Source organism: Pristis pectinata, chromosome 10 (genome assembly GCF_009764475.1).
Source record: "Pristis pectinata isolate sPriPec2 chromosome 10, sPriPec2.1.pri, whole genome shotgun sequence".
Classification (NCBI taxonomy): domain Eukaryota; kingdom Metazoa; phylum Chordata; class Chondrichthyes; order Rhinopristiformes; family Pristidae; genus Pristis; species Pristis pectinata.
In genome coordinates, this window is record NC_067414.1 from 73,403,816 (window position 1) to 73,417,646 (window position 13,831).

At 38.7% G+C, this 13,831-nt stretch overlaps 1 protein-coding gene across 1 annotated transcript in view; it reads right to left on the minus strand.

The window, feature by feature from the left end:
- Positions 1 to 13,831, minus strand: part of kidins220b (kinase D-interacting substrate 220b) — a 77,747-nt gene extending 63,916 nt beyond the window's left edge. Inside the window, 6 exon segments of the mRNA XM_052024536.1 lie at positions 1,159 to 1,257; positions 1,358 to 1,456; positions 2,492 to 2,641; positions 5,020 to 5,084; positions 6,435 to 6,471; positions 13,738 to 13,831. Coding sequence (XP_051880496.1) covers positions 1,159 to 1,257; positions 1,358 to 1,456; positions 2,492 to 2,599 — 306 coding nt within the window. The 5' untranslated portion in view covers positions 2,600 to 2,641; positions 5,020 to 5,084; positions 6,435 to 6,471; positions 13,738 to 13,831.

Here is a 13,831-nt window from a genome sequence, read left to right on the forward strand (position 1 = left end):
AATGCAGTTTATGAATGTTAAAGGTCTATTCTCATTCTCCTTTTACCTAAAAATTACATCCAGCTAGAAGCAGGCAAATCTGCATAAATAAATCTAATCAATAAATTTAGAAGAAACATACGAAACAAATTCAATCCATGCGTTGTTACTTTGCTCATATTTTATAACAATGGCCCTTAATCATCTACTGTTGAAATGTTAATCTACATGTATTTTTTCTGAATAATATGCTGCAGCTTCACCTAAAACTGGTAATTCACCTAAAACTACAAATTTATTGTTTCTAAATTTTAGATTGCTTTGCGTCTCCTGCTATAGGTACTTTGCTGATTAAACTTGCCAAAACAAAACAAAAACACAATTATATTTGAGATCTGGGTTGACAGAAAAATCTGGGGGGTAGAAATTTATCCAAGACCCAAGGTACTAAACGTGCAACTCATGAGCAGCTGTACTTTGTAGTCCACTTTTGAAATTCAATCTTATTGACTTAAACAAAGCAATATTATACATTGTGCATTTAACACTAGTTACCAAGACCAAATTTTCAACCTTATGACTATAATATAAACACCATTTTCTCTTTTTCTTTTCATTCCTTTTTCCGAACATAATTTATAATGTTACAGCAGATAGGCAAATAACTGTTTCAGAGCCAGCTATCAGGACAGATAATCACCTACAAGGAACTTGATCACCACTTACCATCAACTCACACTGGCTAACCAAGATTACAAAAAGTGTAGAATAAATATGAATCCCACTCACTCAACGATGCAGTTAATTTGCAATCCAACACGAGATGCCAAAGTATGGTTCAAATTCCACAACAAAACTAAGCATCTTAAATGAGTTACAGGTAGAAGCAAATCCCCTACTAATGTATTCTCAATTTATCATGCATCATATGCAAACAAAGGATATTTTTCATTACTGACATCGAGCCAGTTTGAATTAAATATGAAATCACCAAACTGAACATTCAATTTAGTGTATAAATAAAATCTTATTTTGTTTAATCACAAGTTTTATTAACCTCAATCACTAAAAACAGTTATGGTCTTTATTCTGTTAAGCAGCTACCTTTATGTATTGTTCAATATAATTCATGATCAGACTTGTAACTTGCAAAAAGGAATACTTTCACTTTACACTCACCATATCTCTGTGCTCCAGGTTAGCATTGAAGTTAATAAGTTCGCTCACAATTTCTAGATGTCCTTCTTTTGCAGCCGAAATAAGAGCTGTCCAGTTATCCTATCAAGGACAATACAATCTCAAGTGAAAGTGATTTCAAAAATACCACTTAAGCAAAAAAAAAATTCAGTTATTAAAATTAGATAAAAGGACTACTTACAACATCTTCCAGGTTACAGTTTGCTCCTTTCTTGAGCAATTCTTGTACTATCTCCAAATTTCCTTGCTCTGCCGCCAGCATTAATGGAGTTTGCCCGCTCTGCAAACAGAATCGTTCATCAGTATCACACGGTTTCAACATTCAACTTATTGCCAAAAATCAACGCAACTCTGATATTTTTGAAGCTAAGTATTTTTATCACAAGATAAAAGCAACACCTTATATTCTGTAGGCATCTTACACTTTTTAAGAACATGCAACAAAGTAAACAAAACAACCAACTACTCTTCAACAGATTAGGTTAAGATCTGCTGTCTCAGCTTGAACGTATTACTGAGCATGGCTGAGCACGTTCTTTATTAAGAATGATTAATGGTGTTCTTGAAAATGCAAAGTGTCATGTCAATTTAAAGCTCACTTAAAAAAAAATTAAGCATTTCCCAACACTACCCTAACGTTGGATTCAAGGAAAGAAAAATGGGTGGCATAATCCCAAAATTCTTCTTAACTGACAAAACTATATGGTTTGCTACACTTTCCTTGAAAGCAGTCAGTCAAACATATGGGTGGCATAGACCTCGGGCTCCAGTCTGACAGGAGACTATAATTGTGGTCACACCCATATGACTGGATAATTACATCATGAAGAAACCCAAAGGCTCCAACTTGTAATGCTTAGCATCTAACCAAACTTAAAAAAAAGTAGCTTTGAACTTAGGTCTCAGAGTCACACAGGGAGCCAAGGTGACATTCTTATGTATCCAAAAGCGGGAAGAAAAAAAATCATTATCAGAGAAAAATGTGTCCTTTGAAAATCTCAGATGTCTCCAATCTGCCAGTTACAAAACAGCACTGGGAAGATTCATTCCTTGACTGTTGTGGGTAGGGCTAAGGAAGCTAAAGTAATAGAAATTTCTAATAATAGCATTTCTAAAGTAACAGCAAAGAAATTGAACAGTATTTTCTTCCAGAATCTTATATGTAGATCAATTGTGAATACAAAATTCTTTACCTTTTAGTTGAAAATATGAAGCAAAATGCACTTGCAGCAACTTCAGTTAACAAACCTCCAGCATATTTTGGTACAATTAACGTGACCGTGAACTTGCTTATTAAGTATAAACAACTTCCTACCTCATTTCTTTCATCCACGTCTTTGTACTTCTCCAGCAATGCCTTGAAAGCAGTGACATTCTCTTCTTCAATATACGTTAACAAGCTGTGGGCTGTGACAGTGGCCATTTGCAATGCAATTGCCCCACAAATGCAGTATTTTGACTACACCTAAGAATATTAACACAAATTTGCATCACTTTCAAAGTAACAAATGGAGATATTAAGTACGAACAAAGGAGAATAATTTTAATTTCACACACCCAATATGAGCAACATGTACTACTACACCAAATAGTTACATTCAAAGTGAACTTTCCCTAATTTTTCGACAATGCATTGCACCTGCCAGAAACATTTACTTTGCTACTACTCATTTTGAGAACTTTCTAACTTAGTATCACATTCGGGTAGATCCAAACTCAAATCCCACAGGTATAAAGCAAAGAAGTTTTAAATTGCTCATTATGTAATGGCCACATCTCACTGCAAATTATTCCAAGAAGCCGTTTAATGCAGCCCTGTCCTTTCATGATATCAAGCATCTGCATGCAGCAGCAGTTGAGACCTGCTGTCAACAGCTGTCATTTCACTTTTGACTGTTATGTAGTTGTATTGTGGAGGGCTGGGGCTGTCACATGACAGCACTGCCCAGCACTTGGGCACTGTCAATCAAGGCCTGGCTCCACCGCACCCATCAGTGCACACCAGATGATTGGCCTCTTTAAGCACCTCTGTACCTGGCCTCGGGCCATTGGTCTCTGGTGATCGATTAGTCCTTGCTGGCACCGGGCCATTGGCCCATTTGAACAACCTGGGCTGGACCACCCCAGCCCTCCAGCACTCTTAAGAGTGCCCCATGTGCTGGGTTGGGTCTCTTCGTTGCCCCAGAGAAATTGGGGAACAACACTGGAGAGACCACTGGTAAGCTGTGCACTTTGACAGGGTTAGAAGCGTATTAAGTTAGTATTCCCAGTGGTGTGGAGTCGTGCCTGCACTGAGTCAAAGGGTGGTGGGTAGCGTATTGCTTTTCCTTGATTGTTTGTACCCAGTTCAGTGTGTGTGTGTGTGTGTGTGTGTGTGTGTGTGTGTGTGTGTGTGTGTTCGTTCTACCCTTGTTGCAATTTTCCCACACTTGCTATCACTGGTGTGTGTATCGCCCCGTTACCTTTTCCTTGCGTTTACCTTTGTAAATAAATCATTTAACTCTAAGGCTCTGTTCAGTCTTTGTCCTTCAAAACCTCGAACTTGTCTCACAACAGCAGTGACATACAATTAATTTTTACAGTTCACACTGCCCACCGCACATCACTATGCATGAAGTCAAAGCTTGTTATAAAATGTCAGCAATCATTCTTCATTTATATCATATTTTTCTAGCTTCCTTCATAAAAATGGTCTCTGAACGGTAAGATGGAATATGGAAAACACTTGGTAAGAAAGCAACTGAAAGCTCAAAAAAGGTAAGAACAGGGAATAATTACTGAATGGTAGATCTGTCAACAGGGAGAAGATGGGTACAGAGCAAACATTAAAACAGCACTAAAATATATTGAAACATTGTACCAGAAAAGATCAGATATGGTGGGCCTGGAGTGTACGAAGAGCTTTACAAATGAGGAAGAGGATCATGAAACTAGCATACTAAGAAAAAGTCAACAAAGCTTGACAAAGATTGGCCAAATAGTTGTTCAAGATTGTGTGATTTAAGATAAGATTTAAGATATCTTTATTGGTCACAGATACATCGAAACACAGTGAAATGCATCTTTTTGCATAGTGTACTAGGAGCAGCCTGCAAGTGTCTCCATGCTTCTGGTGCCAATATAGCATTGCCCACAACTTCCTTAACCCATCCGTCTTTGAATGTGGAGGAAGCCGGAGCACCTGAAGGATACCCACGCAGACACGGGGAGAACGTACAAACTCCTTACAGATAGCGGCCAGAATTGAACCCAGGTCACTGGCTCTGTAAAGCGTTATTGCTAACCGCTACACTACTGTGCCTGTTAGCCTAGGATTTGGGGGGGGGGGGGGGGGGGGGGGGGGGAAAGGATATAATTTGGCACCAGGATGACCCCCTGGATTGGCTGCTCAACCAATGACTGGAGTAGTAACTCAAGGGATGGGGTAGGAGTCTCCTCGGGGCTATGACTTAAGCCAACCCAAAAGTTGAGATTTTTAAAATTTATGTCAACCCTTGTTTTTACTACTCCTTGATCTTAAATGAGGCTTCTCAAAATGTTTTTGTCAAACTTGCTGAGACTATAAGAGACATCCAGATCAAGCAAGAGTGAAAGTAAATGATTCAGAGGCAAACGGACACCAACATAAGAGAAGGCATGCAGAAAGTTCTGGAGGTGAAAAAGTGTAAATCATAAAAGCTGACTGGAGTAAACAATACAAATAAATGAGTACAAACATGTTTGGATTGAGTCTGTCTCTCTATATATCAATTCCTCCAAATGTCACGTTTATTTTCTATAACATCTCTGTGCCATCTCTCATATTAAAATTTAATGTGAACTTAACAGTCAATTTATACTTACCTCTGATCACCTGTTTCTTTGTGTAAACAGACCCTTAATCTGATCCTCTTTTATGCAGCTCTAAACTGTTCAGTAGCACAATTAAGAAAATAAAGTTTAGAATTAAAAAAAAAGAACTTGCTTTAAGTCAATGGGTTCTTCAATTAATTTGGCAACATTACATCCACAATAAAAAAATTTTCACCACAGTAACTTGTTTAAAATATTAGACAACATTAGGAATAGGGCATTCAAGTCTCTATTCAACAAAGGACAGAGTTCACCTCCTTAAAAAGGACCAACTAAAAGGGAGGATGAAAGAGAGCCAAACCAGTTAACAAAATAGTACAGAAAATTAAATATGGATAAGAACTGACTACATGCAGGAATGGCATTGAACTTTGCAAACTGCACCTTTTTGAGCCACAGAATTTAATTGGCATTGTATTAACAACCAAGCCCAATTTTCTGCAGAGATTAATGGACAACTAATGTGCAAATTCAGCAGGTTCTAAAAATAATTGGGTGGCAAAAGGTAAGATACATTTGAATTATGGAGATTTTAGAAATTCACAATAGCTCTCTTCATCTCGTGAATTTACTGGCTGAACTGTGCTTTAATAATTGTCTGTCATTAACATTCCATTATTTTTCAGCAAGATCTGGCTCCATCTGTGGGGATTCTCAGTGAACCTGCAGGTACCCATACTAATGACCCAGCATTCTTAGACAAGTCATGCTGGGGAACCTTAAAGACTATTGCAAAGGGAAGGAATGTTGTACAGTACTGCTGAGACCTGTTAAGAAGTAAATATATGTGCACTTTTGAAATACTTGATGTTTCCCTTCTAGACTGTCCATGTTTTTCAGGTTACACATAGTACAAGCCCCAAAGCATTATTGCTCTGAAGAACATTTAAAATTTTCATTTGCAACTCAATAACCATTTTTAGCAGATGACTGCATCTATCTTCTTCAAATCATGACACATTCCCGCAATAATTTGACATTGCTTCAGGCCATTGAGTTTTCTATTCGTTTTTGTTGCAATCTGCAAATTTGATTGGAATTATGGCAATTATGAAAATAGAACACTTATTTTCTTGTCTTAAATTAATAAATTCATAATTATGAAACAGTTGCAGATATGTGTTAATTCAAAGAAATGAATAGCTCTAACAACAGTTATTTAAATAGCACATTATCTATTCCTTATACCAATGAAGCTATTACTTTTGTGCAACCATATTTACTGGATGTCAGGACAACTTATAACAACCCCTTCATTATGAGAAGTATTTCAATAAACTTGGAAAACTACAAGACTATATATAGAGCAAGGTTGCCCAGAATCTGAAAAAAATTAAGACATTAATTTAATTTTTTTCAAACCATACTAAAATGGAAGTTCCTTAAATTGCATTAATTCAACTCACTTGTTGAAATTTTTCACGTCTACAGACAACATAAAACCTAAGAAAAACAAATAAAGCACGTCATCAATACTGTATAAATGCTGCAATGCAAAATTCAACCTAGGAATGAATAATGTATGAACAAGGATGAATTCAATACCCTGCCAATTACTCCAATTCTTCTCTGCAGCTCATATGGTTTCCTCTAATAAAAGCAAGAAAGATAAAACCACAAATGCAGATTTTTCTCTATCCATTTCACTGGCAAGTTATTCTTTTGGAAAAAAAAATGACCAAGCAAGGAGTTCAATCATTATTTTTACTCCATTTCAGAATCAGATTTATTATCACTCACATATGTCATGAAATTTGCTGTTTTGTGGCAGCAGTGCAATGCAAGACAAAGACATAAAAATTACTACAAGTCACAAAAATAAATAAATAGTGCAAAAGAGGAATAATGAGGTCGTGTTCAGAAGTCTGATGGTGGAGGGGAAGAAGCTGTTCCTGAAACATTGAGTGTGGGTCTTCAGGCTCCTGTCCCTCCTAATTTAAATAATATTTACAATCTTATTGCCTCTGGAATCTTGAATGATGCACTTTGCAGAAGGGTTTTGTTTTACAAAGATGCAAAACTGCAGTAACATTCCAAACACACACACACACACACACACCCTCAATGCATTTACTTTAATATGCTTGGTTTTCATCAGAGTTAATGACTAAAATTGAAAATGTGGCAGCTTAGACAGAAAGCAACATCTCTAAAAATTGGAAACCTGAAGCATTAACATTTGTGATTAATGTACAACAAGGATGAAATGTCCTCCTCAGTTTATGAACACCTGACTTATGTACCAAATGATGTAAAAAGCACAAAATTAAATTGATAAATTAAAATAATGAATCAAACAATTAATCCCCAAGTTTTCATCATAGACAAGGTCCTTCATCCAAGGTGAATTGTTGCTGTTCACTTTCAGAGAGCAGTATGCACCTTAGCATATTAGGCTGTAAATGATGAGAAATGCTGGCAAAGCCATTCCAAAGCACCATTTCTCAGTATGAATGCCAAACTCTTTAGAATTCCTATATCAACACAGAAATCCTGAATTTACTAGTGATTCTCCAACTAGGCTCAGACTTTGGACTCTGCATGGAGTCCATCAGTGGACTGTGAACTTGCTGCAATTACCGATATTTTCATACCGACAATTCTCATACAATGGCAGACAAGAGACTCCAGATGCCGGAATCTGGAGTGAAAAAAAAAACTACTGGAGGAACTCAACAGGTCAGACAGCATCTGTAGAGGCATCTGTAGAGGCAAAGGGATAGTTGGCATTCCAAGTGGAAACCCTGCATCAGGACTGAGAATGGAGAGGGGAGACAGCCATTACAGAGGGCGAGAGGTAGGGGCTGGCAGGCAATAGGTTGAACCAGGTGAGGAGGGGGATGATGGCAGATGGAGCCAAGTGGGAGAGACAGAGGGGTGCAGCTGGAAGGTGGCAGCTGGTGGGCGATAGGTAGAGACAGATAAGATGAGAGAAAAAAAGGACAGCTGGAGCCAGGTGAGGGGGGGGGGGGGGGGGGGGAGGTGAAGTAGAGACAGAGGCTGGAAGGTGATGTGAAACCAGAGAAGGGAGGAATGGAAGGCAGGTAGAACCAGTAGGGGAAGAGGAAAGGAGACCGAGTAGGTATAGTGTGTGGGTGATAGGTAGATTGGACCAGGAGGAGAAGAGGAATGAAGCAAGAGAGAGAGCGTGAGTGCAGGGTTACCTGAAAGTGAAGTTTCTTTGTACTGTCCACCTCCCTGCTACACTCTCAGCCCCAAAGCAGGGACTTGACCTGAAACGTTGATTATCCCTTTGTCGCCACAGATACTACTTGACTTGCTGAGTTTCATACATTGGTACTTCATGGCCACATCCTGCCCATTAACAATCAATGATAAACTTGTATGACAACAAAAAAATTCCTGCTGCAATTCTTCAATTTGTTCAGTTGTTAAATTGTGCCATTATTCCACAATTGAACTAATAAACCGTGACAAGACAACATTATTCCATCAGCTGGTGATAGTCAGGAACCAAATTTTAAGTCAACCGATCTAGGGATCCCTTGGTTCATGAAATGGTTACATTCTTGGAAGTCATTCTGTGAAGCAAAAATTTGCAAATCTGAAAAGGTCCAGGAAAGTGGATGTTTTGGTATAATGTATTCTTATGCACAGAGAGTGGCAAACTATTTGTGATAGTGAAAAACAGCCATAAAACTAGCCCTAAAGAGACAAGGGGGCTTTGTAAATTTGTAAAGCAAGGAGTCCATGTATCAGTCTTCCATGCCTCATTCAATGAGTTAAAACAACAATGACAGATCCAGCCTGTCCTCGTGGCCAACATTGGCTGAATGTGGGGTGACCCAAAACAAAATTCAATGTAAAATTGATCTTTTAGACACTTAGATAATGTTTTAACCACAATAGCAGTGGATGATGGAGAGGAGTGCCCTTGTATCCCATTTGATTCTAGTCAAAACCATTCCTCAATGCAACTCCAACTAGAAATATCATGTAGCTGGATCAAAATACGTAATAATTTTAATTCAATGTTTTACCCCCTCATCTTGTCACACAAAGACACCTATTTTGCACAAATTAGTTCAGGAAAATGTAACATATTGATCTAAATTTCAACATGAAAAAAAACAAAATACACACTGTGGTACTGGCATCCATAATTAGCAGAAAAAAAACTGGCAACTTTCCAGTTTATGATTATCATCACAAAAAACATAATTATCTCTCTCCATGACATTTAAATATACAAGGAGCATATGAAGGAGCATATTCTTTTAAAAATAAAAATTCTATAAACAATTAATGACAAGATGATGGACAATTTCTTTCCAGATACTAAATCAAATCTTGAATGGATCATTTTTAATTAAAAACCCATTCTCTCACATTTTGTTAGTTTCATTTCTTTTTGCCACCAGTCCAACATCCTTATTTTTTTTGTTAAATGTGTAATTTACTTTCTATTTCCACTAATATTCTTCTCATTTTATCAGTACCGATCACTATCAAGTGCTTTTTATAAATTGCCAATCAAATGACAATGATATCAGGGCTTCTTAAATGTAGGGGATGCACAGTTTACCCCCTAAGGTTTAATTCTGCTTCACCCAATGTTAATCCACATCTGCTTCCTGGGAAGTTTGCCAAATATCAAGCAAGATAAAGGAACCTACGACAAAATTTCTTTGCCCAATCAAAAGGGTGCTGAACCAAGCCTGGATGCTATCACTTAACAAAGACCAGTGAACATATCTAAGTTGCTCAATTATTTTCTAACTTGATTAAACAGCCCACATGTTTTTTTTAAGTAAGAACAGAAAATGCTGGAAGCACTCAGCAGGTCAGGTAGCATTTGTGGAAAGAGAAACAGAGTTAACGTTTCAAGTCAAAAACACTTTGTTTCTCTTTCCATAGATGCTGCCTGTCCTGCTAAATGTTTCCAACATTTTCTGCTTTTATTTTAGATGTTCAGCATTTTCAATTTTTTAAATTATATTTTTATACATTAACTCACCAATTTGGTCTTCCCTTATGATTTAAGACCATTTGTAATAAGATACTATGAAAACTATAAAGAAAATATTGCAGTCAAAGCAATTATTTCTCATTTAAAGGTGATCACAGAATTTCACCAAGGCACAGTAGTAAGATAAGTCTCAAACCATAAAGCAGGCGACCTTTAGAAGATAAATGCACCCTGAATTGTATAAAACAGCAAACGATACACTTACAATCAGAATAAATCTTCAGTTTTTCAACCCACTGCACAATTGCTTTCTTTCCCCCTTTCATCTGATAGCTTATTTGTTACTACCAGTTACTCAATTTGAGTAAACTTTAAAGCAGTTCAAACTATTCCAGACTAGAGGAATAAAATTCTCATTTGGAACAAAGAACAGACATTTTTAAAGACCGTTATGAAGCATTCCCTGGGTCCAAAAAGTTTGAAATGGTTAAAAAGTAAAGTTGCCGTAGTAAAGTAACTTGAATTTTTCAGTGAGGAAGAATTCTGTACCTTTCACCATAAACTAAAATATAAAGAACTCAACAGTAAGTGACAAAAGGAAATTGATAACTATGTTCACATCACAACAGCAACTGCTCCAACTTCAAAGTATAGATTCTGCAAATTACAGAAGATAACAGTACAATAAACCAATGCCTGTGCTTTGCCTCAGCCAAGTGCTGATGCCCAATTAAGGTTCAAATCCTGGAGGTGATCCTGTTTCTTCAACAAGATGCAAAGTGATAACTAAGTTTTGTTATGTTAGTTCTTGCTTCTAAAAAAAATTCTACTTAGAAGAATATAATTGATATCAATAAAATTATCTATGATCCATCATATTGCAGTTCAAAACATATCTGTCCTTCAGAGAAGAAAACAGATGGGGAAAACAGTAATTTTAGCAAATTGCCAACGCTACTAAATACTCTGCATATCTGTCAGGAGCTAAACAAAAAAACACACACACAAAGGAGCAAAATTACAGGAGGAGGAGAAGGCAACTAGTTTAATCTATTATGATACAGAAAAGCAGCACCTGATATAGGTCTTCTACAAGGATAGCTTTTACATTTGGTATAATTATGGGTTACCAAAAATTCTTCTTCAATCATTATGCCTTGCAGATCTGCCCACCTGCTCTGTCTGCACGTAATTGTCATCAAGTAAGCTACCAGTGTACTAAAACATTCAAATTACATTACTTTATTTTGTCAGCAAGTGAACATGGCAATAGGAAAAGGAGTTTTAAATCAACAACTTTCCCTCCACTTACATTCTAATAAATTGCCTAATAGCACGACATTTTTAAAATCATCCACAGGATAATGCCAATTATTAACAATTTTCAAAATATTGATTTTTTTGGAAGGTACATAATTAACTGTTGTGAAATATCCCAAGCACTTCAAACAGTTTTGGTCTCCTTGCCTGAAAATACCTGTACTGGCCATAGAGTGAATGCAGCAAAGATTCAGTCGACTAGTTCCAGGAATGGCAGGTTTGCTGAATGAGAAGAAATTGAGTAGACTAGGACTGCATTCTCTACAGTTTAGAAGAATCAGACATCAGCTCATTTAAACTTATAAAAATCTTTCACAGCTTGATAGGCTGGACGCAGAGTGGACATTTCCCCCAAGCTGAGTCATCAAGAACTGGGGCTCACTGTGTCAGAATGAGGGGTAGGCAGTTTAGGTCTAAGATAGGGAGAACTTTCTTCACTCATAGGGTGCTGTATCGCTGAAATTCTCACCTCGGAGGGCAGTGGTAACTCAGCTGTTGAGATAATTCACAGCAGAGATTGAATATTAAGGGAACCAAGGGATACATGGATAATGCAGGGAGATGAACCCCAGGTAAAAAAAAAATCAGCCATGATTTTGATAAATACAAAAGCAGGGTCTAGTGGACAGGTGGTCTACTTCTAAAGTTCTTATTTTTCTGTGCATCGGTTCTTGGTCAAGTTAAAAGTGCAAGTTTAACAAAGTTTTTGAAGATGTAGCATTCAGACAAGTTTAGGAATCGAATTTCAATGACTCTGGTTTAGCAGTTTATATACGGACGAGCTCTGTATCTTTCAACCACTGGCTACAAGTTGCACTCTTTCTGACTTGCTTTCCCTCTCCTCCATCTTCCATCCATTCCCATTTAACAATCCACCATGCTATCTAAACTGTCTGCAGACCTTCTGCTCCTCACGTATACATGATCTAGATCTACCAGAAATACAGTTTCTGTATTCATAACTCTCTGCCCAAGACCAGTCTTCCCTTCATTTACTTCATCTACGCTTCCCACTGTCTCAGGAAAGCAGCCAACAAAATCAAAGACCCCTCCCACCTGGGAGGCATTCTCTCTTCTCCCCCCTTCCCATTGGGCAGAAGATACAAAAGCCTGAGAACACGTACCACCAGGCTCAAGGACAGCGTCTATCCCACTGTCATAAGACTCTTAAATGGACCCCTGATATGATAAAGATGAACTCTTTGATCTCTCAGTCATATCCCTTCCACTTTCTCTATCACACTATGTTTCTGCATTTTGTTTTTTTCCCCCCATTGTACCACATCGATTTACTTATGTGTGGAATAACCTTTCTGGATGGCAAACAAAGCTTTTCACTGCATCTCAGTACATGTGACAATAATAAACCCAATTACAAGCTTCACAATACAGCAACCATGAAACTATGATAACAGTATTAATAAAACAGAAAACACACTGGATGGAAATTTCCCAGAGAAAGGAAGATCCATCACAGTACATAAATTTAGTTGAGTCTCCCCAGTAGATAAATGTGTGCTTGATATGAGTTCTACAAGGGATTGGTATTACATCCTCAATCACCATCTTTTTCAATATGCTCCAGCTTGGGCAAAATGAAAAACAGATGCATTTTAATTTGCCAGGTTATCACCAGGTTGAATGAACCTGCTGGATTACTTTTTATTTTGGTGACAATTCTCCTAGGAATAATGGATGGTAAAATTACTTCATAAGAAACGTACGCCACTCATTTTTAAACGATTCAACTCCGTACAATTTATTCCAACGAGGCAATTATACCAAAAATGGAATAAAGGAAATATTCTAAACATGTAGTAATTAGAGGAGTCATCAGGTACATAATTACACCGATACACCTGCTACTTTTTCCCTACGTTGCAGCATACACAGATTCCCAGGTCCGCTAATGCAATCTACATACCAGAGCGACTTCTTGCTGTTTGCCCATGCACTGCCGGCCGAACCCCGGCTTGCCCCTCGTCACAATGCCCGCCCCCGCCAGCCGAACCCCGGCTTACCCCTCGTCACAATGCCCACCCCCCCCCCCCCCACGCCGGCCGAACCTCGGCTTGCCCCACGTCATAAAGCCCCCCCCCCCCCCACGCCGGCCGAACCTCGGCTTGCCCCACGTCATAATGCCCCGGCCCCCCACGCCGGCCGAACCTCGGCTTGCCCCACATCACAATGCCCCCCACCCACCGGCCGAACCCCAGCTTGCTCCACGTCACAATGCCCCCCCGGCCAGCCAAACCCCGGCTTGCCCAACGTCACAATGCCTCCCCCCCCCCCCGAACCCCGGCTTGCCCCACGTCACAATGCCCGTGTCCGAGCAGCGAACCGCCGGATGGGTCGGAAGAACAGGCGCGAGCCCCGGCTAACGGCCGTCATCAACCAACCTGCTCGCAAAGGGAAAAAGACAACAACCTGGCATTAAATGTAAAAGGATCTTCACTCACCCTCGATTAGCAACCTCCCTTCACGGTGCGTTGTTACGTTTTCTTTATTGTCCCGATGACAGTTCCTCTACCGACGCGGCCATTTTACCATCAC